The 24,730-nt window shown below is 35.3% G+C and overlaps 1 protein-coding gene across 2 annotated transcripts; it reads right to left on the bottom strand.

The window, feature by feature from the left end:
• Window positions 1-600: 600 nt before the first annotated feature.
• ELF8 (binding protein) lies at window positions 601-23,428 on the bottom strand. Of its 2 annotated transcripts, XM_086439399.1 has the most exons (24): window positions 23,119-23,427; window positions 21,478-21,544; window positions 21,103-21,297; window positions 20,447-20,547; window positions 18,755-18,808; window positions 18,489-18,605; window positions 18,321-18,384; window positions 17,973-18,187; window positions 17,806-17,890; window positions 16,821-16,921; window positions 16,619-16,711; window positions 15,432-15,500; window positions 14,576-14,668; window positions 13,454-13,717; window positions 12,397-12,477; window positions 12,138-12,296; window positions 11,774-11,869; window positions 11,046-11,147; window positions 10,846-10,953; window positions 10,145-10,369; window positions 9,051-9,317; window positions 8,857-8,928; window positions 1,722-2,027; window positions 601-1,021 (listed from the first exon to the last, which is right to left on the bottom strand). In XM_086439399.1, the coding sequence occupies exons 1-24, from the start codon at window positions 23,257-23,259 to the stop codon at window positions 815-817; spliced, it is 3,282 nt and encodes a 1,093-aa protein (XP_086295525.1). In that variant the 5' UTR covers window positions 23,260-23,427; the 3' UTR covers window positions 601-814. The 2 variants fall into 2 exon arrangements, with proteins under 2 accessions (XP_086295525.1, XP_086295526.1); XM_086439400.1 differs by lacking the exons at window positions 601-1,021; window positions 1,722-2,027 and adding an exon at window positions 7,821-8,035 and having other exon boundaries at window positions 23,119-23,428.
• Window positions 23,429-24,730: the final 1,302 nt, after the last annotated feature.

The following is a 24,730-nucleotide window of genomic DNA, read 5'->3' on the forward strand; positions in this document are numbered from 1 at the left end:
GATAGAGCTTTTCGGGGAAGACAATCTTTCAATTAAAATTAAAATAATTCACCATACATGAAGAAAGACTTTTTGGGATGACAAATCAAGAGTTAATCATTGAACGTTGAAGAAGCATTTAATTCATTTTCCAATGGTCAACTAGAGAAGACCGATGTCAAAGAGAGAACCATGATCATTTTGAAAACATCAAAGGGAATCTCAAATATTCACCAAAATGTGGAATGGGTACAAGTAAATTACCCTTAAAATGCAAGCGTAGAGGTGTTCGCAGGAAGGATTTTGTTTGAAAGTTTCATGCCCAATTGAAATAGTCCTTTATTTCAGTACTCCGTCAAGTAAAGATCATAGAACAAGATGTTTTCAAAAATGACTCAGGCCTGAGTCAACTTGATCTGTTTCAGGAACAAGCGAAACAACCATCAGCGTCGCAATTTTTATTTTATTTTTTGCAAAAATTGTCTCTTTCTTCAGATCTAGATCTGTAGTAGAGGGTTTGGTCATCTCGACCTCCCCTTTATTTACATATTAATGAAATTTTTACTTATAAAAACGCCTCCCATTTATTTACATATTAATGAAATTTTTACTTATAAAAACGAAAAACAAAAATAAAACTGTTGTAAATAACATAATGTTTTCAAGATGAAGTTATCCCATGTTTATCTCTTACAGAATAAGAGTTTTCACCTTCAAGAAGCAAAGGAAATCAGTCTTAACTTACCCTATCCAGAGCCGATACTTGACACCTTCATATGAGCATAAAACAAACATTACCAGAGCTACTCAGTAAATGTAAAACTCTGTTGAAAACTCAATCTTCATCGTCTTCATCAGCGTCTTCATAAGCGGTATCTTGGTTCGGCTTGTTTCTCTCCTCTCTGACTTCTCCATCACTTTCTGGCAACTCGGCTGAATTCTCTCTATTTGGGGTGGACTCTAACTGCCTCTCAGTTGGCTCATCCTCATCGGATTCTGACCATGCGCGTCTCCGCCGGTTTATTGCGGCCGAAGGTGCACCCTTCACCAAAACAGGAAAAAAATAAAAATAAAATAAAAGTTAAAAATAACCAAATCTTAGAGAAACTGACCAAGTATCAAACATGTTGATTCTCCAAGATGATAATAAGTGAGTATTAGCAAAATACCAAGGGTGATTTACCAAAAGATACACTGAAAATTGAAAAATTACCAAAATGGCACACTGTTCATTTTAATTCAGAAATCAGTAATTTACCATTTTTGGAATTAAAATATTTTTGCTAAAGTGGGGGTGGGAAGAATTCACTGTTTTATAAAACAAAACTTTTTTTTAACTGTTTTATTGAAAACTAAAACAGGAAAAGTATTTACCGTTTTGTAAAGTAGGAAAAAAAATACTATCCATTTTACAAATTTACCGTTTTGGTAATAATAAATTTATTCCAAAAAGGTAATTTACCATTTTTTAAATTAAAATGAATAGTGTACCGTTTTGGTAATTCTCCCAAGTACTAATGGGCGGTGGAATGAGATACTAATGCCTAACAAAAAGAGAAGGGAAAAAAATGAGATTTTTTTTTTTTTTGATCGGTAAAAAAATGAGATTTTATTGCCACACCAATTTTTGCTAACTCCACCCCAATTCATATGTATCACCAAGAGATTTAGCACACATCTTGGGGGTGGCATTAGCAAAAGTTGGTGTGACAATAGAAGTTCTCAAAAAAAAAATTTGGTACCGCATCCTCCTCTGCATCAGAGTCTTCAAGGCCAGCTGCAGCAAGAAGATCCTGAGCGTTGTCTGCCCCATCATCCTCCTGATCATTCGTCTGATTCATGCCCTCCCGATTGTTCATCATGTCATCCTCCATTTCCTCGTGATCATCCATCATGTCAGCTTCAGCTTCATCATAATTTGACTTCTTGTCCCTCTTTCTCTTCTTGCCTCCTTTCCTTCTCCTCTTCTCGCTACGCCCACCCTCCTCATCGTCAGCTTGGGATCTGTCCTTTCGCTTGGAGGCAGGAGTACTACTCTTCCATTGTTCCTGTAAATATGTCAAAAAATTTCAACACCACAAATGCAGATTCAATGAAACACGCATTGGTTCGGGAGAGATCCACAAATCAACTCACTATAAAAGCAATTAATGACATCTTAAGTAATAATTTGAGAAAGATTTTACAAAACTTGGTTTAAGTTGCAGCTCCATGTAGATCTTATTCCTCCACATGAAAGGTAAAAGTAATGAACGACCCAATAAGAGTATCCCATGGTCATGCAAGAATGTTAACCAAATCTTTTGATTATGTCAATACTATCTTCATCGACTACAATGTGATAAATTCAGATAGATCTTAACCACATGAAAGCTACAACAACAAAGCCTTATCCCAAAGATTCGTGTCCAGCTAAATGACTCCATTCCCCGTTGCATTCTGTACAGAGCCAAGTCAGCCAGATGAAAGCCTAATAAAATAAGAACATTTCTACATGCCCATCTTTTCCCACTAATTTGTTGTCAGCAAAGGAAAAAAACAGCCCATCCATTGTAGGAAAAGTTCACTTGGCTCACACTGAGGTGACATCTAGGACACAACCACTAATATTTATATTTTTTCAATCACTAAGGTGATGTCTGTGACACAAACACCCACTAATATTTTATGTTTTTCAATTTCGCTGATACAAAACCTATGAAACGAACACCAAATTTCAAAGAATTACATTGTGGGACAGTATGCCATACTAGTCAATGGCAAATATTGGCCTCATTCATCATGCCACATGCCACTTCTACACCTAGTGAAGCTAATCAGAGTGTCATGCAGATTTCCAATTGAACACCATGGTCTAAGCAATATGACAAAGTAGGGAAAGTGACAAGTATGATGGCTAAAATCACATGCATGCCTAATCATGATATATTGCATCAAATTGGCAATGTGGCACGTGCCACAAAAGATGCCACACTGTAGCTCACAAATTGTATCCGATATATGCATTGGGTGAGAAAAAGAATTGCTTCAATGGGGGGACAAAACCCACTGCAATTGCCCCCAAGAATGCCTGGGGAAACATTTCACAACCGGCAATGGCACCACGGTGGGATTACTCATGGAGAAAGAGTCAATCAATAACACATTGCACTTGGTGACTACATAGAGTCAATAACACATTGGACTTGGTGACTACATCGTCGTATTTTCCATGTCTTGGGTACATGGCATTGCCGACATGATTAACAATAACAAGCTATAGGCTTCATCGTCTTTTCGCATCCCATTCAAATATGAACAATAAGACTCCAGGAGTCATTAAAAGGAGATGCCCTCCTGATCAAAGAACATCTCATCTCCTTGAGATTAAAGCACATTCCTTGATAAATTCTTAGCTAGCCTCAGATCCTCTCATTTTTCCCCCTAACTCACTTCCTATGCCATGCTCTCCGTCTCACTTCAACATGATCTAACAACCATTAACTTGGTTTAGGCAAAAGCAATAATTGTTAGAATGTTATGTTATCTACCTCCGCCCCTAGGTGTCAGGTGCTCACATATCATGACCCAGTTCAAACTATGACCCTCTTATATTCATAGTTGCGCCTCTCCCCAATCAGATCGGTCTTTTGGGGTGAATGGTTCGTTATCATGGTATCAGAGCACTAGGTTCATATGGGTCATGGGTTCGAGTCTCCTTGAAGGAATTTTCCACCCTTATGGGTGAAGGGGAGTGTTGAGTGTCTTGTGACCCTCTTATATCCATAATTGCACATCTCCCCATCAAATCGGTCTTTTGGGGCAAATGGTTTGTCAACATGGTATTAGAGCGCTAGGTTTGAATAGGTCACAGGTTCGAGTCTCCTTGAAGGGGTGAGGGGGAGTGTTGAGTGTTGTATTATCCGCCTTCGCTCCCAAGTGTCACGTGCTCATGTATCAAGCCCCAGTTTGAAGAAATCACATGCAGGTATAAGTTTTTCCAATTAATATAAAGCCACATGGGCTTAGACCCATCGCTCATTGGTTTGCACATTGCAAAGCAATGTTGAGGTTGTGGGTTCAAGTAAAACTTACCCATAAAAATAAATAAATAAATATGAAACCACATGCATTCATGTCTATTAAAAAAGGGAAAAACGAATGTTTGCATAAGCATGCATTAATATGAGGGACTTCCTCAAAAAAACTTTAAAGTTTTCCTTTTGAATGTGCCAACTTAGCTAAGTTGGTAAAATTTATGGAGAGTTGATACCACAACCTAAACCCACCACCACACTGGCCACTAGCCCCAAAAAACTTAGAAGTTTTCATTTCACATATGTGAAACAACATGAATGCATTTATATAAAAGATCCGTTCATCTAAAAGATAAAATAATGTAGAATTTTTTTTGTTCCCTTTATTTAATGTACATGCATGAATACGAGACTTTCCTTTTTTGATTGAATAGGGTAAGAGGATTATCGTCCTCCGTATTTAATTTGCACGCATGCAAATGAAAGATTTCTCTCATTAATTGAAGAGATTTAGGAAATTTTCATTCAGTAATATGAAATCACATTAACTAAATGCATGTGAGAGGGAGCCTCACTATAAGAAGTGACTAACAATATTTCCATTAATGTAAAACACATTTTTCATATGCACGCATGTGGGGAATTTCCTCGCTAAAAAGAATAGAAAATAGTTTACAAAATTTTCAAATAAATGAGAGTCCATTCTGCAACTCATGTATCGTATAAATATGTGGATCTCCCTAGTTAAACAAACAATTACTCATTTAGATCTTTTAGTTATTGTCTTATTGAGTGGGCTCATAAGTGCTCAAAATATTAAGGTTTAGGATATCTGAGGTGAAGAATGCAGAAGTCCGGGATTATGAAAGCGGTTGTGGTTGTCATACCATTCTTCATAATCTTCATGCAATTGATTATCAAAAAGATAATCCAAAAGTGTTCTTAAAGATTCTATTATGGATGTGATTGATTGGATTAGCTTAACTTTTATATTGTATCTTTGAGAAGCAAGTCGTACATAAGGGGCTAGAGATTTAGATTGAGGTAGAAGAAATATTTCAGAGAAGTCCTTCACAAAAAATTCCATTTTTAAAATGTGAGTTAAAAAATAATAATATCATTATTAAATAAAAAAGGTAAGAACTTATCAATGCTAATTATTTTATCATGCAAATGTGACGCAAGGAGACCCAACCATTTATCCCAAAAGTCGTGACTGACGAGAAAGTGGAATCAATCCTGTAATCCCATAGGTCAAGGTTCTAGTCGATCAAGAACCTCGGTGTGGGGATGTTCCACACCTAAAATGTTCATGCATTATACACCCACATTGGAAGAATCTCAAACCCAAGACCTCCTGCTTGGATACTATTTGATGCAAGGAAACCCAACCATTTACCCCAAAATCCCTGACTAATAGGAAAGGCGGAATCAATCCCTTTATCTCATAGCCCAGGGATCTAATCAATCAAGACAGGCCCACCTCAGTGTGGTAATGCTCCACACCTTGGATGCTCTTGCATCAAGATCTCCCATTACTAATTATCATGAACTATACATGCATCAAAAGCCAAGTGAAAAACATTTAATGATTTGACTATGAGAAACGATCTTCAAAAGCCTCATCTTCCTTCTACGTGTTGAGAATGAGATGCATCATATCATTGTAAATGCATCTCATCATAAATGGAAGGTTATGATGGAGAATCATACATTTATCATATATGAATTAGTACCCTTTATATGACATTTAAGTAATAAGAATGTTTTAGGTTAATTAGGAATTTAATATCTTTATATTTGCTTCCTTTCCATATTTTGGTATGATGTAACCTCTATAAATATACAATCCAAGAACTTATCAATAAATCATTTTCTACATGGTATCAGAGCCTAAGCTCTACGGAGAGCACGGCCTTGGTATGTCGTTCTTCGGCGATGGTGCCACCGCTATCAATAGACCTAAATCTTGTTTTTCTCTTCACCACTATTTTACTTACTTCCAATAAAAATCATGTCTTCCTAAAAACATCTATACTTGACACCATCATATCTCATGAACCCTATTTTTTTAATCTAAAATATCTCCAACGAGAGTTCTTCTATGTATGTCACACTGTCTTAACTCTTACACTTTTGGAAAAGACCATGATGGACCTAACCTAGTGAGCTACCAGTTCCGATAGACTCAAGAATGAGCAAGATGCGACAGTGATGGACTTCACAGACAGGCAGTGACCATCATCAAGCACGATTGATTATTTGCAACCATCTATCATCACAACCTTTCAATGAAGTCAAGAATATTTCTTCAATGGAACCAATTGAAAGTTCCTTCTTCAAAGGAACATACAATTGTGGGAGGGTGCTGGAGAATGAGATGCATCGTACCAAAGATACATGAGATGCATTGTATCATTCTCACTGCATCTCATTATTAGTGGAAGCCTATGATAGAAAATCATATATTTATCATATATGAATAAGTATCCTTTATAGAAGGAAATATTGGTGATTATTTTTTTTTTGATTGATAGGAAATATTGGTGATTAGAATATTTAAATCATAAGAATGATTTAGGTTAATTAAGAATTTAGGCTCTTTATATTTGTCTCCTTACAATATCTTGCTATGACATACCTCTATAAATACACAATCAAAGTGAATGTAAGTTATCCAAGAATTTAGCAATCAATCATTTTTCAACACTACACATGCCAAAGAACTAAGGAAAACCCACAAGGCATGTTTAAGGATTTTTTCTGCTTCATCTAGAAACTTCTTCAGGAGTTTATGAGTACGAGAATGGTATAAGGGACACTCGTAAAAGATCATATGGTCAAGATGATGAGCATGGCTACCGAGCTAACTTGGGATTAGATATCCACAAGGGAAAACTTGAATATGAGAGACTTTCCTCATTTGTTGAATTTAATTAAAGTATTATCTTCCTTTCTAATTAATTTGACACCTTCATGTAGGAGATTTCTCCCATTAATTGAAGAGACTTCAGGAATTTTCATCCATAAAAACGAAACATTAATAACTATAGGATAAGAGAGGTGAGCCTCACTATAAAGAAAAAAGTGACTCAAAACAATTTTCTCCATTGATGTAAAAGCACTTTTTCATATGCATGTAAGTGAGGTGTCCTTGTTAACAACCACCCAAAAAAAAAAAAGGTTCATTAAATTTTCATATAAATTTGAAAATCAATTCTTCATCGCATGTGTAATGTGTAGTATTAAATATGGGGATCTCCCTCATTAAACATACAACTCCTTCACTATCTCTTTCTGTTTTTCTCTAAAAGGATTGTTTCTTTTAGTTATTGAATACACCCATAGTAGGATGCATTAATCTTTGGGATATCACAAGTGAAGATCCAAGTCCAAGATTATGAATCTTCAAGTTGTTATGAGACCTATCTCGCACCACCAAGGCAACATTTCTTATCAGAGTTGAACACTACCAAGCATTACTAACATTGTTCAAAAAATCTCGTGTTTAGGCTTGTCAAGTTTACGCCCGTCCCAATCCCCAAGGAGAGCAGTAAGGTTCTAGCTTTAAAGTTTAAGGCTCAATTTGTTTACAAGATGCCTACCCCTCCTAACTATGACTTAATGCTCGAGGAATTAGGCAAACCTTAAGTCTCAACTTAAATACATACACAGAAATGGGAAGAAAAAAAATGTACCTATCTGAATGGGAAATGCCCAATCTTTGAGTGTGGTTCCAACCATGTAATTTGAAGTAATCACAAAAGTTTATGTTCCCATGTGCATGTCCCATTTAGATTCTATCTTCGAAATAATCTTAATGAATAAGATTTAAATCAAATTATTTCTCACTAATATTAAGAAATCTAGCATATAGGCTAAGTAGCAACAGGTAGAATTGTTTCCATGTGACACAATTTTATAATGGTAGAGAAACCAAAATACTAGAATCATAACTCAAAACATGAAATTCACGGGGGGGTAGGAAAATAAAATAGCTGATTTGAAGAAATCAATGGGCCCTCAAGTAAGTCATCAACCTGTAACAGGCCATTATCATCAACATCATTAGCTTACCAAAAAACATACCTTGTCTATTTGTTATCAATAAATTTAGGTTGGCAAACCAAATCAGCATTATAATTACTGAATTGAAGTTACATAGATAAAACAAGTAATAAATAATAAAGATTTCAACTGCAGGAGAATTTAGCTTTATGGACATCATGCAATATTAGACATGTTCTAAAAATCCTATCTCAAGTTAACTGATTTTTATGGTATGTCAAGAAAAAGAAGAGCACATCAGTAATGTTAAATCAAGAAAAAGATCTCATAAATTCTTGTTCTTATTTATTCCATTATTTTGTAGATTTTTTATAAGTTTTTTTTTTTCTATCAGAGGCTTATACCTCACCTCACAGAAATACAAACCGCATGCATGCCTAACTCTTTTTAATTATTATACATGTGAGGGCACCTACATAAAAACTTAGACATCAACATTCATAGCGAAACTAAATTTCAAAATTAATGCTGAACGAAATATGTAACAATGGACATGACACTTCAGGGTTTTGGCATGTCCAATGCATGTACGGTGCATATTGACACAAACATATCCCAACACACATCTCAACACAGAGTTAAACCAAATGTAGTTATTTAAAAAAAAAACTTAAGTAAAATGTAACTAAAATATTCCATCATTATACATGTGTACAGAGATGTCAGCATTTCAGGCTTCTCTAAGGTGTTGTGCCAGAGAAACCATATATGCTCGAGACATCGATACACATGCCTATATCATGTTCAACATGAAGAAAACTACGCTAAAAACCGAACAGCTAGGACATCTTACCTTTACACGCTCAAAATGTTCTTCCTGTTGCATCACTTGCTTTAGCTCATCCTCTTGCTTTCTCCTTTCCAACTGTTTTACGCAGTAGGAATCCACAAGAACACCATATCAGTATGTGATAGCCAAATATCTGTCCTAATTCTCAATGATAATCATAACTATAAGAGGCATGATGAAATTGTATAAAACCAGACCTGAAATTTCCTCTGTTCTTCAGCTTTACGACGGGCTTCCTCAGCCAATGACACCTGACGAGCAACTTCTAGTCTCTGCCGATTCTGCTGCTCTTCACGCTCAGCTGCCTCACAGTGAACTTTTGCAGCCTCAAGTAAATGTTTGCAGTATCCAACATGAGTTTCTATTTTCTTCTCATCAAACCCATGGAAGTGATGGCTGGATGCAGCAGACAACCGACTAAATAAACGAACAGCATTCTTCAACTCTGATACCGTTGCGCGTACCTACAGTATTGAAGAGAATTCTCAATGAAACTCCATTGGACAGGACTAACGAGAGAATGTGCATTCAACTCCTCATGATTCCCAACCTAACAGTTATGGAAGTAAATGGATTGATAAAGATGAATGAAGTTTCTAATTTCTTTTATAGGCGTTTTTGGATGAATGAGCATGAAATAATACTACTCATACACAAATCCAGATGCAAGGATGAAATCAGCTTCTCATTTGTCCCATTTGTCAAAGACTCAAGATCCAACACGATGTCCCGTTCCTATAAAATAGGAACGGTGTCTATGTCGCACGCTTCAGTTGGACTTTAAAACACCTCAGGCTCCTAACCAAGCCTTGTGCGCAGCCCAATGTGTATATTCTCCAATTCAAATGTGCCACGTAGACACCATCCCTATGTATAGGAATGGAACACTGTTCTGGATCTCGCGATTCTTTGTCAAATGGTGAGTAAACAGCCTCACACACATTAAGAAACTACATGTTCATCCCAGATTATTTTTTTTTTTTTTGTATGTTCATCCCGGATATGCAAGTGTAAGATTGGATTATTCAGAGAGTAGAACTCATATCTCAAGTTATGGTGGCATAGTTGTTATTATGTCTAATAATTGTGTCAAATGTCTACAATTCTGCATATTCACTTTAATATTTCAAAAATACAAGGCCAGGGTCAGGCCATTTTAGTGTTCGTGTTCCAATTTTAAGAAACTCTGCCAAAAAAAACTTCAAAGATAAATGAGGTAATGAAGAAATTGTAAGGCTATTAGGAAAAACAAAGAAGAGAGTAACTGGAAGGGATGATTGCATTGACTGACCTCATCAGCAGTCCTCTTTGTCTTTTGTAGCGTAAATGCTGAGAATTTTTGCATTGCAACACCTGCATCAAACGCTAGTGTGTAATTTGAAGGAGCCATGTGGATGGCTCTAAGCAAAGTCTTTTTGCAGTCTTGCCATTGCTCGGCCTCGTAATGAGTGCGTGCTAGATATAGAAGAATCTGACTGTCGGTATTATAGAAGAACTTCCGCAAACAGTTTTGATACTGAAAAACAGCAAGGGTCAGTCATCACCATAAGTGCATGCATAAAAGGACAAAAAAATGAATAGCTTATATATAAAAAAATTAAAGAAGAGAGAGAGAGAGAGAGAGAGAGCTGCTATTGGCACCCCCAACTTTTACTTATCACACCCCAATTAGAATTAAAAAAACAATAGTTGAGAATAAGAAAAGGTTGGGGTGCCAATAGAAACTCTCTCTGTTTTTTTTCTTTAGATTTCTATTTGTTAGATTTAGGATTTTATATGAGCCTAATCCTAAATGTAAACAACTGCTGAAGTAGTTTGAATGTGTTATAATGCTTTGCAATGTTAAATTAAGAACTTGAACCGAACTTCTGTAATATTTGAATGGTGTGTTTTAATCTTTAACTAAGGTGTGATAAATAATCTAAGGAATTGGGGTGTAATAAGTAAAAAAAATGGGGTGCCAATAGCAGCTCAAAAAAAAGATTCACTTGCCATTTTCACAGCCAAGGCAAAATGACCCTGCGCAAAATAAACATGTGCCAAATTAACCCACACATCCGGCATTTGGACAAAAATGCTTCCGCTCGCAGCTTCTTGAACCTACACATCAGAAAGAGTTCATCAGCACTCTTTAACTATGGAGGTAACGATTCTCATCATGACCAAGAACAAGAATAATCAGCTCAGCTGACCTGTGTAAATATATCTTTTGAAACATCGAAGTGGCCTTTCTCAGCCAAGATTACTCCAGCACCATTGGCAGCATATAAATTTGCAGGATGTTGAACCAGAGCCTGCATAGAAAGAAAAATTCAAAGATGCATGTTGCAACTCTAATATATTTCCTTACATCAGATTTCAGAATTTTCCATAGAAAACGCAAAGAACCATCTTAAAGATCAACTAAAAAAATAAGTAAAGAGTGTTAGTGTGTCTTAAGTAGTTTTAGGATATTAGTTTGGTGCAAATATGTAGTTATGGGTATACTTGTAATTCTTATGTTTTCCTCTTAACATAAATAGAGCATATTGTTCTAAGTCGTTCATAAAATCGGCATGGTATCAGAGCCTTTGTCCCAGGGTTTCATCTACTTCTGACGTAAGCACTTGGCGACAATCCCATCAAAATTTATCTTTTCTATGAGTGTTATGTTCCTAAGAAATTTATGAACTTTTGACAGATTTTTTTGGCATCCATTTATGCGTGTTTTGTTGATGTAAAAGTTACTTGAATCAATGCCTCGAGATCTGTAATTTGATGATCTGGTATACCAAAATGTGGAACATATGCGGAGAAAAATGGTGAAAATAATGATATTTAGGGGTTTGAAAACAAAGTGGGATAGCACATCATATTCCATTTTTACTAATCCTGAAAAAAGAAAAGAAAAAAAGAAGGGGGGTGGGGGGGCGAAGCATACTTTTGTGTAGAGCTCCTTCGCTTTTTCGAGATGAGTGGCTTCCAATTTAGGACCTCTTTTCTCAGAACGGACAGCAGCAAAGTAGTTCCAATTCCCCTACAAATTCAAAACAAGATAATAAATTACGTAGAAAGATGTAATGAATAATATGCAAGATTTCCACATGATCCATGTCAGGGGCTATCATATAGAGAAGCAATCCCCAAAATGGATAAACAACAACAACAACTAAAATGCATCTCCTTTTCTTCAATATATAAAGCGCGATCACCAGCTCAAATGAAGATTGAAATGACATGCATATTCAAGAAGATGGAGGGGCATATCTGATGTAAAGAAATATGAATTTGATGAATACACCTACCAAGGAAATAGTGGCATAAGAATCCTTCCCATCAGTTACTTCTCTAGCAGCACGGAAGGTCTCTTTTGCCTTTACCCAGTCATCACTCTTAAGCTCCAAGTTAGCAAGCATTGAAAGAGCATTCGGACACTTGTCATCCACCTTAAGAGCTTCCCCAATCTACGAGGATGAAAAAAAAAACATCTAATTACAACAAGGACACAGAAAAATTCAAGAAAGGAATAATCGATGTAAGGATACCAAAGATGAGATAAAATACCAATTCTATGCTTAGTAGATTATTATTTCGAGATTTAGCAATTGCAGCAAGCCTCAGATAAGCATCTATATAGTTCGGAAACTGCATAAAAGGAAAGGGGAGGAAAAGCAGAAACACGTTAGAACAAATGGGTCAGTTGATCATTACTAGAAATATACTAACCCTCAAGCATTTTTATCAATTACAAAAGGCTTAGATGCAGTATAATGCAGCAAACTAATAATAACAATTTGATGGTTGATCACAACTTACAGCCACATCAAACTCCATTAAGTATGTACTAACTCATTATCGAGACTCATCAAATCTTTTAAAATTTAAGCAAATTGTTATCAACCAGAAAACAACATTTTTTTCGAATGCTGGCCAAAAAACATTATTATCATTCACCAAGAAGTAAAGAACATATTAGCCTCCAATCTGTATTCTATCCATTAGACGAGAGGATCAACTACCAGTTGACTTCAAGAAGCCTTAAACGGAGACAAGTTATAGTCTTGTGGTCAAGCTGAGATGAATAGTCTGCGTATTTGAAGCTATACGTGTGCGCATACGTAACGGGGAGACATTAAGAAATACAAATTGATAGTGTTATAGCTATCTGTGTTGTTCAATTTCTTTTAATTAAGTTTCTTAGAAACAATTTCCAGCTAAATGTTTTTTCCATTGAAAACTTTCAAATAAAAGCTTTTCTCACAAAGAATTCTTTTATGTTTTGTGGTACCATACAAATTTCCAAAAGAGATCTGCAGAGGGGGAAAATTTCACTATTTAGACAAAACTTTTTTGAGAGAAAAATGCTGGTTGTACATTACAGGCCTAAAAGGTAATCTTGTCATTCTTCGTCCTCAAGTGTAATTGTGTTTTTTCTTTGGAAAAATGAAATATGTATATAATACAAAGCATTTATTGAATAAAAACCTGTTGTTTTTTCTATTTATCATGCCACACATCATAAGTACTTGTAAGAAGTGTCCTCAATGACCCCTCATTTATCTGCATTTGTACATCAAACAACAGTTGAATAATATGCTATATGAATGAGGGAGAGAGAGACCTTGAACAGGATTAGCCGGTATAAGAGACTTGCTTTCCCAGTGTCATGCAATTGCTCAAGTAATCGGGCATAATTAAATAGTGTTGTGACTTTATCCCATGGTAGCTCCACAGAAATGCCTTCTTCTTCAATTCGTTGAAATAATTGCATGTCATTGTATCGATGAGCATAGGCTCCAGAATCCAAAGTAGGACTTATTTTACCCTCCATCAAAGAAAACCAAATGCCATCACCCAAAGCTTCCTTGAAAGTCTGTTCAGCCGGCTGAGAAATAACAAACAATGGAAAGTGAATACATGTTTGGAGTAAGCACTTATATGCAGCAATATATATATATATTAAGAACAGTAACCCATTCGAGAAAATATAAGAGTAGCTTCTCTAGCCCAAAGACGATTGAGATGGTTTGGGCATGTTCAACAAAGGCCAGTTTTACAGACCTAGTTAGAAGGAATATACGAGTTGAAGGTTCCAAAAGAGAGAGAGAAATAGCCAAAACAATGTGGACTGGGGAAGTGAAGCAGATATTCACATTTTCAATAACAGAAGACGTGGCTCTAGAGAGAATTGAATGAAGGAACAAGATTTGTTCATGTAGTGACAAAGTCGGTTCGGGAATAATTTGGCAATAGAAAGCTTCGGAAAAAATCAGAAAAAGATTGATGAAGTCAGGAAAACATTGGATAAATTTTAAAATAAAAATATTTTTTTTTAAATATAAAAAGTGTAACAAAAAATGTATTTCATATACTAAATGATAAAATAACATTTAAAAAATACTAAAATAAAAATATTTTGTGATTTTTTTCAAAAAATTGTTGACAAAATCACAATTAATCGTTATCTTTTGAAAAAATTGTGATTTAATCGTGACATTTTCAAAAAAATCACAGATTTTTGTCACTATGCATCCAACCCCAAATCTTTGGGATAAGGCTTGGACGACAATGACAATAAATATTAAACCGAATAAAATAGAACTGTTAAGGTAATAGGATAAATAAGAGGTTTCAGTGAAACTTAATAATCTTTTCTCATCGATCATATCCACAGATTCTATTACTCCATTAGAAGTGTGATCCTACAAAAAAAAAATTCTGGAGGAAATTCTGTTTTGCAAACCTCAAACTCTCCCCTTTCAAAATGAAGAACTCCAATATTGTTTAGCAGTTCAATTGGTACTCCTTCACCACTCTTTTGAAGAAGACTTCGTGCCTATCAGACCATAGAAAGTCTAAATTACATAGGAAACTAAAAGCAATGATTCATGCAAATAGATAAGAAAAATGTATCAGAGCATTATATTACTTTTTTATATGTAAGGCATCACAGATTACTTCTCACATTGAAAATGCACTATCACAAGTTGCATTCATGAATAAATAAAATTTATTCATATATTATATTGTTTAAACATTGAAATAGTCATTATGGAAATGGGTAATGGAGACAAACCGCATCGTACACACCTCATAAAGTTCAAAGCTAATCTAACAACATCAAATATGCTGCAAAATATTTGCATGGCTCATCAATCACACTTGCCACCAAATATATGCACATTTTGAACACAATACTGCATCTCTCTAAGGGGCCAAAACATTCAACATAACAGCTGAACATTTCCGTCAACACTTTTTTACGAGTGTTTCGATAACACGTATATAAACCAATCATATGCATTTGTCAGGCAAACCTGCATAAGTCTAGACAAGTGTGACAAACTCACATAAGAACCTATTTATTTCAACAGTATTTAGGCCTACAATATAGCATTACATTAGAAACTCAAATATGACAACCCAAGTAAGAATAGCCCACTCTCTACAACAATTCAACACTGTAAATATCAATCATCGGTCTAAAGTTATAGACACGGTAATGCCCCAAAAGTTCACATGAGAGTTCAGAAATCCCTTCCAAACAAAATAAGCAACATCAGCAATAATGGTGAAAGTAACAAAGGAAAAACTCTTACCGTTCTGAAGGCTTCCAATGCAGCTCCAGTGTCAGACGAAATTAACAATTCACCCAGCTCCAGAAATGCCTGCATATCAGTTGGATTTAAATGAACTGGGAATCTTTACAAGAGAGAGAAAATGTGTCCAAAATATTCATTCAACCAACACCTTTCTCCCACAGGCCCGACATCATAGCCATTAAACGTTTCAAGAGATAAATCACCCTTAACAGGTAGGTAGGACATCACCTCGATAATCTAACTTTTAGACTATGGTAGTGCTGTCAATGGATTGGATCAGACCCGAAATCCAATCTGTTCCGATCCGACAACTTCGGGTCTTGATCGATGTTTTGGATTTCGATAAGGATCCAATCAAATAAGGTTTCACCCCGATATCTTATTGGATTGAATCTGGATCAACCATGTCCCGATCTGATAATATGTTAGAATGTATATAAATAATATTATATATTTGTTGACATATATAAAGTTTATTTAGATTTTGTATATTAAGTAGGGTTTGGCCCAATCCAGACCTGGTCTGATTGTTAATGGATCGGACCTAAATCCTAATATCGAGTTCCGATAAAAATCCAATCTGAACCGATCTATCAGATCAATCCCGAATCTGATCCGATCCAAATTGGATCGTTACCAAATCAAACCCAATCCGATCCATTGACAGCCCTAGACTATGGATATCAAAAATCTAGGAAAACCCAAGTTTAGCAAGAAAATAACGAGAAGTAGGGAACTGAAAGCAGATGAAAGCCAGATATTCTGGACTGAAACAACCTATGGAATCAAGTCTAGACAAGCTTTTTTTTTAATAGGTCAAGTCTAGACAAGAATTTAGCTACTAACCTTTTATGCAAAAGAAAGAATTATGAATATAAGTAACCAGTTTTTAACAACCTAGACAAATAAAAGAGAGATCCAATGTGTTGCATTCACGAATAAATAAAATTAATGTAATCTTCAGTCATTTTCAATGGATGTGTTTCTTCAAAGTTATAGTATTTCCCCCATTTCACAGTGTGTTCATTCTCAAATCAAAGCATTCCTAGCAAATGTACTCATAAAGCTTTTCCTACAACATAACTGCCGTATGCAATTCCATTATCAATATGCATATGCATCTATGAAGAGGTATCTTAGCATACAAAATAAAAATATACCAAAAAAAACAGCGACTAGTATACCTGTGTATCTCGTGGATCGATTCTTGCCGCTTTACGGAAGAATTCCAGGGCCTTTTCAGCCTGGCCAAGCTGAACATAGATATGCCCAACAGCCTGTTGTAAGGAGAGATAAATCAACTAATTAAATGCTAAAGGGAGAAATTTTACATGGATTGAGAACTAAAATGCCAATGTCAACTTTTTTTTATTCTGTGTCACTCACTTTCAAACTTTCAGTATTTTCAGGGTAAACCTCCAAGACCTTTTCGAAGTTGGTAAGTGAACTTCTAAGATCTCCCAACTTCAGCTGGACCTGTCCCAAACCTATTGGAGAGTAAACCAAATTGCAACATGGTGAGGATGAAGAACTGAAATGAACCACAAAAAAAACCAATAATACCCATGCAAATAATAATATAAAATTGCAGCTCTGCTGTAAAAGACAGCCTCAGTAGTGCTGTCCTTCATCTCTTTAGTGTATTGAGAAGTCGTAATTGTCATCAATGCATGTAATAAATGTTTACAGAGGCATAAAATTACCAGACTTCTTCTTTTTTTTCCTTTTTGCTAAGTGCAAATTTAATTTCGTTAAGAGAAAAGAAGTACTACCTTATTAAAATCATTCAGATCACTTCTAGCCCGTATCTAAACACATAAATTCCCATCTAAACAGAAAATCCTCAAAGAACAACCCCCTAAACTTATCAAAGAGCTTACACCAAATAGAAAGCCTAAAATGCTGATAAACACTTCCTGAAGTGTCCTGTTTCCCTAAAACAAATCCTTTTGTTCCATTCTTTCCAGCTCTCTCAGATCTTAGATCTTAAAGAGAAAATAAGAGAGAGAGAGAGAGAGAAACAAGAATTTTTAAGTGGTTCATCATCAGGAAACCATCAACTACATCCACAGACTCAGAGCCACCAATGCACTATATATTTGCCACTAAATCCACAGAGCATGCTTGTCTCTCAACTTCAAACCTCAAGAGGAAAGAAACAGAAGGAGAAATAACATTATTCAATTTGTAAAACGAAAGGAACAATAATTGTGTACCTTCCCTAATTGCTCAAACCGATCAAACGAAACAGGAAAAAAACCGTATAAAAGCATGCAAAACATAATAATTACAAATGGTAAAACATAATGAATTTCAATAGTTGGGAAAATGAAGCCTCATGACTTTGCATTGAATGAATTCCATTACTTACCATAGTGAGGTAACACAAAGTCGTGAGGCCTATTACTTTCCTTTACAGAGGCCATGTAGAATCGTCCAGCTTTTTCATAATCACCCTACAATAAAAGTTATAGCATTATTACCTTCAATGCAAGAAACAAAAGCACATATGATAATAGAAAGGGATTGTTTTCACACCTTGCTATGGTATGACCTTGCCAAGTTATAGTACGAATGCGACTTCATCAACCCATGATCGCTTGCAGCAAGTGCAGTCTCAGATAGTTGTTCAACTAGAAAATGTTGACCAGTGAAGAAGAAGTGGTTTGCTAAATGATTCAAAGCCATTACACAGTATGGATGTATCTCGAAAGCTCGTTGCATTTTTTGCATTCCTTTGCAAATTCCATCAGCTATAACAAAATAATATAATACTATATTAGCAAATACGAATGGATCCAAAGTACAGTCAAAATTATAAGTTAGTACTACATTAGTAGGCATTAAAAAATTTAGATGCAATTACAATCTTCTGACAGAACTCACGTTCATTTGTTTGCAAATCCATGGTTCCAAGTGCCACAAGAGCCTCAACATTTTCTGGATCCAACTGCAATTAGAAAATTGCAAAACATAATGAACTAAGTGCAATTTTGGTAACATACTTTGTTAACAAATAAATGCATCAGCACATGTATTTAATAATTCACTTGCCTGCAGAACACGCTGAAAGGCCTGTCTAGCCCTATCAAACTGACCAAGTTTGTAGCGACAAAGACCTATACCAAGTCTTACAGCCGCAGGACAACCAGGATGCACTAGCAAGACCCTCTGAACAAAGTTCGTAAACAAACCAAGTCAATATAGATATCAGACATTGAGTTCAGAACTAAGATAATGTCCAACAATAGGTGTTGCAAACTAAGAGAAGTTATATCAGTTGCCAAGTACCTACTGTAACAGAAGTAAAAAAAACAAACCTTATATAGTTCCAAAGAATCAGTATAGCGTCCCCGATTAAACAGAACACAAGCCTACAGTAAATGAAGGTGCTGATTTGTTTAGAAGGAACATAAAAAATAGATGGAGAAATAGAGAACATGATTTAACCAAAAAAAAATAGAGAATATGATGGAAAAAAGTCTAAAGATTAATATATATATATATATATATATATATATATGTATTTGTTTGGACTAAACAGATGAGGCCATGTTAATGGGGTAGGATGGTGTTTATATTTGCTGTTTTTCATTGTGCCTCTGATCTTTGGAAGGTCCCCCTTGACCCCATAGGATTGGATATAATCTTATTTGTTTTTTTTTTTTTTTTTTATGATAGATAGAATGAAAAATACAACAAAGGGAAGGTCGAGGAGACTTCCCAAAAGAGAAGAACAAAAACAACAACGAAAATAGCGAGAAGAAAACTAGGGAGCTACAATGTTACAAACATTCTCCCACCGGACTAAAAAGTCCTCAAAAAACACCCTTTGAACTCTTTGAATACCTTGCACCAATAAAACAAGAGCCCAAGAACCGAAACAATCAACTCTTGAGTAGACTGAGTCTCTCCTTCAAAAGTTCTCATGTTTCTTTCTTTCCAAATGCCCCAAGTAATCGCAAACGGGACAAAACTCCGGATCAACTTCTTGGAATGGCAAAAGCCCAACCCCAACTGAAGCCATTCAAATAAGACTTCTCTAACCGAATGAGGAGGGCAACACACCACTCCGAACAACGAAAGAAAATGACCCCACGCCACCTTTGCAACCCCGCAATGAATAAGCAAATGATTAGATGATTCCTTCTTATTCATGCACATACAACAAACATTTGGACCACAAAAACCCCTCTTTATCAACAGATCTATCGTTTGAATCCTTTCCCAAACTGCTGACTAAACAAAAAAAAAAAACCTACCTTGGACAACACACTAAGGCCCCACATGTGGAAAAGTTGGGTCTCCACCTGAATACCAATTGACACCTTTGCACAACAACTTCAGAAGTGTGATTTGTAATGATCTAATATACATATGGCAATCCTTGTTTCACAAAGAAGCATAGTTTCGTTTTGATTTGCATCTGTTTTGGCTCCTCGTTATTGTCCACTGTGTTAGGTTGGTCACCTCGACCTCCTGTTTCTATTATATTGTATACTTATTTTAATTTCTTCAATAAAGCGCTAAGCCTTATTATGAAGATTTGATATCATGTTCGTCCATTCAACTCTGTTCAGGATGTTAGGGGATGGTGAATTTTTACACCGATTTCCAACCCTTCTCCTTCATCCGGACTTAGGAGTTAGGACCAGTAATGTAGAGCAAAGAGAACACTACATAGGGAAGAATTATCTACAAAAGAGGAAAAATGAAGGGCCGATTTATTCTAGAAGGTAAGCTGGGTATTTAGTTAGAAAAGATGGGCTTTGGACCCAATATGGGATATTGAGACGCAAAAACTTCATAAAATAAGAAATATACAAAAGAATTATTGAATATAATTTTATGAAACTTGCCAATGGATATCATTACAGAACATATGATAATACAAAGCAGACTACTGTCTTATTGAGCAGAATCAGCTTTTTAGGTTATTATGCTAATCTGTCGGGGAATTACTCACAAGCTCTATGACTGGCATGAAGAGTTTGTTTGCAAACAAAGTGTACCTGACCAAGAAGAGCAGGAATATTTTCACGATCTCCATCCAATACAATCTTAAATGCAGCAGATGCCTGTTCGAGATCACCTTTAGCCAGTAAAAGCTGACCTGTGAACAACAGAATGGTACTGAGATTTTTTTTATTTTTTATTTTTTATATTTTTGAAATAGGTATTAGTACTGAGATTTCTTGAGAGGAACATGTGAATTTTTTCCCCATTTTTGTTTATTTACATAATCAATCTCCTGTTGGTGCACAAAAAAAGATAGAAATTTGGAGGTGTTTTGATGTCCAAGGGCTTTAGAATAAGTGGAACCTATACTAAGTGCATTGGAGTGTAAATTTAGTCTAGATACCTAGAAAGAAGAAGTCCCGTAAATTTACGAGTAGCTCCAACAGGCAATAAACTAAGAGAAAATCAATTGAGAAGATTTGGACATGTCTAACAAAGGCCAATTGCAGTCCCAAAGAGTGAGAAGAAGACCCAAAAGAAAGTGGATTGAGATATTTACCAATTACCAATCATTAGTTGGGCAGTTTCAGTTCACTAAAATGGCTATGGCCCTCATTATGAATATGTCCAAAAGTTCACAATAAACATTTTAAAAGCACCGATTTCAATTAAGCATAGAACTTCACAGAAAAAGGTGAAATATAATAACCTTTGCCAACCCAAGTAGAAGGCTCATGCATGTCAATCCTCGATGCTTTGTTGTAGTACTGTGTAGCCAAAATAAAATGCTCATCTTTTTCTCTCTGCTTTGTCTCAATCTTCCCAAGGTAACTATAATAGGCACCCAAAGCATTTAGGATTGCAATGCGTTCATATCTCACATCTGCATAGTATTCGTCAATTTCTGCAACACACAACAAAAATATAAGAATCAGAAAACAAGTAAAATGTTTGACAAAATAGCACCATATCGACATTAACACAAGCTGTCAGATGAAATATGGCCACTTGTTCTATCATATTGTTCTAGAGCACAACATGAAAAGAAAGGAAATCATTCATGTCAGTGAAGAAACAAAAGTACCAGGACTGGAGCCTTCCTCCAAAATTTGTAGGAACTGTTCAACTTTTCCTTGTTTGAAGTATTCCCTCTGCATACCAAAACGAAATATAGATAAGAAATGAAATTTGCCAAGGCGTATAACTGACAAATTTTAATGACTTTCAGAAGTTACTATGAGGTGTTGAAAAGAAAAGAAGAGAAATTTGAAAGCCAATGGACATAATTTCAAGAAAGAATTTGCTCGCTGAATGGAACATTAAAAAAATATGTATCAGACAGGAAATCCCTGCTTTCAGTTTTATACACACTGAGGGTAGTACACTAAAATATGTGATAAGTAAGGATTCTAATTTAAAAGGTGCGAGATGTATTAAATTATCAGTACCCAATTCAGAACACCATGAGGGCTTGAGAAAAGGCATTGAGGTCTCATTGCCAAAACATAAAGCAACAAAATTAGACAGACAACTAGCCAAAAAAAAAAAAATTAATTCCTAAAATCAACAAATAGATGATCCTAGCCCAACAAGTAGATAACAAATTCTCCAAGATTGTGAATATCCTTCCGAGTATTAGCACCCTCTAATACCAGAGAGCACGAAGTCTTGCATAAAACAATTTTCTTCATTCATCAACAAATTATATGTGGCAGGTTGGAGATTGTAAAAACCAAGAGCCCATACCAACTCCTCTTTTGCAATTAAACCATTCAAGCTTCCTCTTTAATGAGCAATGAAAGATGACAAAAGCCCTTGAAATACAAAAAATAACAGGATTGGAACCCAATGATGATCGTCTAGTACATCGTCAACATAAGCACCATTTCAACTCCTCCATCTTGCATCTAACCCAAATCATGAAACACGTAAATTAAAGAACAACCAACAATGCAAATGTATGGTTTTACCACTTTCACCGTTGAATCAATCAATCATTGAGAATGATTCTCATCTAATGTCTACAGGGGGGAAGCATGTTCCTTAAGATCCTTATGATTCTGTCTCCACAAGAAAGGCATTCACAACTCATGCTTACAATACCATCCTAACCAAATGGTGGCTTTGGAGAAATACCAAAAAATTCTATTCTTGTTGTGTTTTGGGCATATAAAGATGCTTTGTCATGATTTGATTAAGAGAAACAATTGTCATGATTCAAAAAAAAAGTTCGATCCAATTAGCATAATTTGAACATCATTTGTAACTAAAATTTGCCAGTTCATCACGAAGATTGTCCCAGTTTCAATCAAGTCAGCCAAAACATCAAATATCTGCATGAGTTCCAATCCAAACACATTTTCAATCCAATTAGCATAATTCGAACAGAATTTGTAACTAAAATTTGCCAATTCATCACAAGACGGTCACAGTTTCAATCAAATCAGCCAAAACATCAAATATCCGCATGAGTTCAAATCCAAACACATTTCCAATCCAATTAGCATAATGCGAACAGAATTTGTAACTAAAATTTGCCATTCCATCACAAGTGGGTTGCAGTTTCAATCAAATCATCCAAAACATCAAATATCTGCATGAGTTCCGATCCAAACACATTTTCCTTAATTGTAACAAAATTAACTAAAAAAATCCAAACAAAAAAAACATTTTTTTTTTACAGAATACTTAAAAAAAAATTAAGAGGAGAGAATATGAAATAGACCGCAATGATCAGCCAGAGATCGAGAGGGGCTTGTTCGGCCTTTAGGATGTCGAGAATGTCCGATGCGTCGAGCGGAAGTTGATCGAGAGCTACTCTCACCTCCTCCTCAGAGTTCTGAACAGGGATGTAAACACACGCCATGGATTCCGAAAACTAGGGTTTGGAGAGGAAAGAAAACCAGCTTCAACCTAGCCCTAACTTTTATCGATTCGGGGAGAGTTGGAAAAGAAGTAGGAGTGAGAGAAAATCAAACAAGGTTTTAAAACCCTAGATTTATTCGAGCGTTACAAGTTAAGACCATCCATGGTTTCAAAACCGTTTTAAAACCAGATATTTCGTCCATGGTTTTAAAATCCGGTATTCAGTTTCGTAACGTATCGTCCCTTAAGATACCGGATTAACACTCGCGAGTCATCTCGCCTTTGACGATATAGCTCGTTTAAGACAGTTTACAATTATTTATTAATATATATTTATATTCATATAATAATAATTTTGATAGGTTGAATTAAAAGATACTCATTCAAAAATCAATTTTATATTTACATAATAAATATCTAAATCATTCAAATTTAATTATTTTTATTTAATCAAAAATATCGAAAACCTTGTTGACCCAAACAAGTTTTATTGATTCGACCAACATTTCCAGAATATCAAAGGAGTCAAATACACTTGTTCACACGTTGTGCATCTTAAACAAGATATTTCATTCTCTCAAGATTTTTTAAAACCATGAGCTCATCTCACCTCAACATATGTTGAATTGAGTCTTTTTATCTCGTAATGTATATTTTCTTGATAATTGTATTTTTTCCTCTTATCGTAATGTAGATTGGTAAACGTTTACTCATAAAATTATATATTACTTGAAGGTGATGTGCAAACGTGAGTGTATCAATAGGACTTACGTGAAATTTAAGATATTAATTAAAGGGGGCTATGAAGATTAGATGGTAAAAAATTATATTTTAAAAATTTTGGTTACTTACTAACGTGATTATAAGATTGTATAATTGCAATTTTAGTTTTTTTTATCAAGATGACCATAATTTGTGAGACCCAAATTTTTGTGACAAACCACTTCTACTCCTTCTCTCAATATAATGGTACTAGAGTTCCCTGTACATGAGCATCGTCTTTTGAGTTAAGGAGGTAAATGTAAAAAACTAAAATAAAAATGAAGGTGCATTATTAAAAAAATTAGGGCTAAAATGGTAAAACATGATAAACAATGAAGTGAGTTGAAAAATAAAATATAGTAAAGTTGGAGACAGGGTTAAGAGTAAACGAAATAAAATAGACCCTACAAAATTATAACTCTAATGAGAGGTTTATCCAACAAAATTGTAGTTGAATGAGGTATAAAAATCTAGACAAATGAGTGGGATTCACACAATCCCACTTTATTATCTTTCATCTTCTTCTCCTTTAAATTTGATTGGCTTTCCTCTCATTTGTAGGCTTCATTTAACTATAGTTTTGGGAGTATAAAGATTAAGACAAATGTATTGGGTCCACACAATTTCATTTATTGTCTTTCCTCTCCTCCCCCCTCCCATTTTCAGTAAACCCCCTCTAACTCATATAATAAAATACAACATTAGACTCC

This window comes from Akebia trifoliata, chromosome 4, assembly GCF_017979445.1.
Source record: "Akebia trifoliata isolate Shusen 1 chromosome 4, ASM1797944v1, whole genome shotgun sequence".
Lineage (NCBI taxonomy): Eukaryota > Viridiplantae > Streptophyta > Magnoliopsida > Ranunculales > Lardizabalaceae > Akebia > Akebia trifoliata.

What these genes read in the sequence shown, in the direction of transcription:
- ELF8 (XM_086439399.1), bottom strand. Translation starts at nt 23,259, where the DNA reads ATGGCGTGTGTTTACATCCCTGTTCAGAACTCTGAGGAGGAGGTGAGA. An exon ending in CAAGGTCATACCATAGCAAG is followed by an intron (nt 17,891 to 17,972) that starts GTGTGAAAACAA and finishes CTTTTATTGTAG; the next exon opens with GGTGATTATGAAAAAGCTGG. An exon ending in ATCTACTAAGCATAGAATTG is followed by an intron (nt 12,297 to 12,396) that starts GTATTTTATCTC and finishes TCATCCTCGTAG; the next exon opens with ATTGGGGAAGCTCTTAAGGT.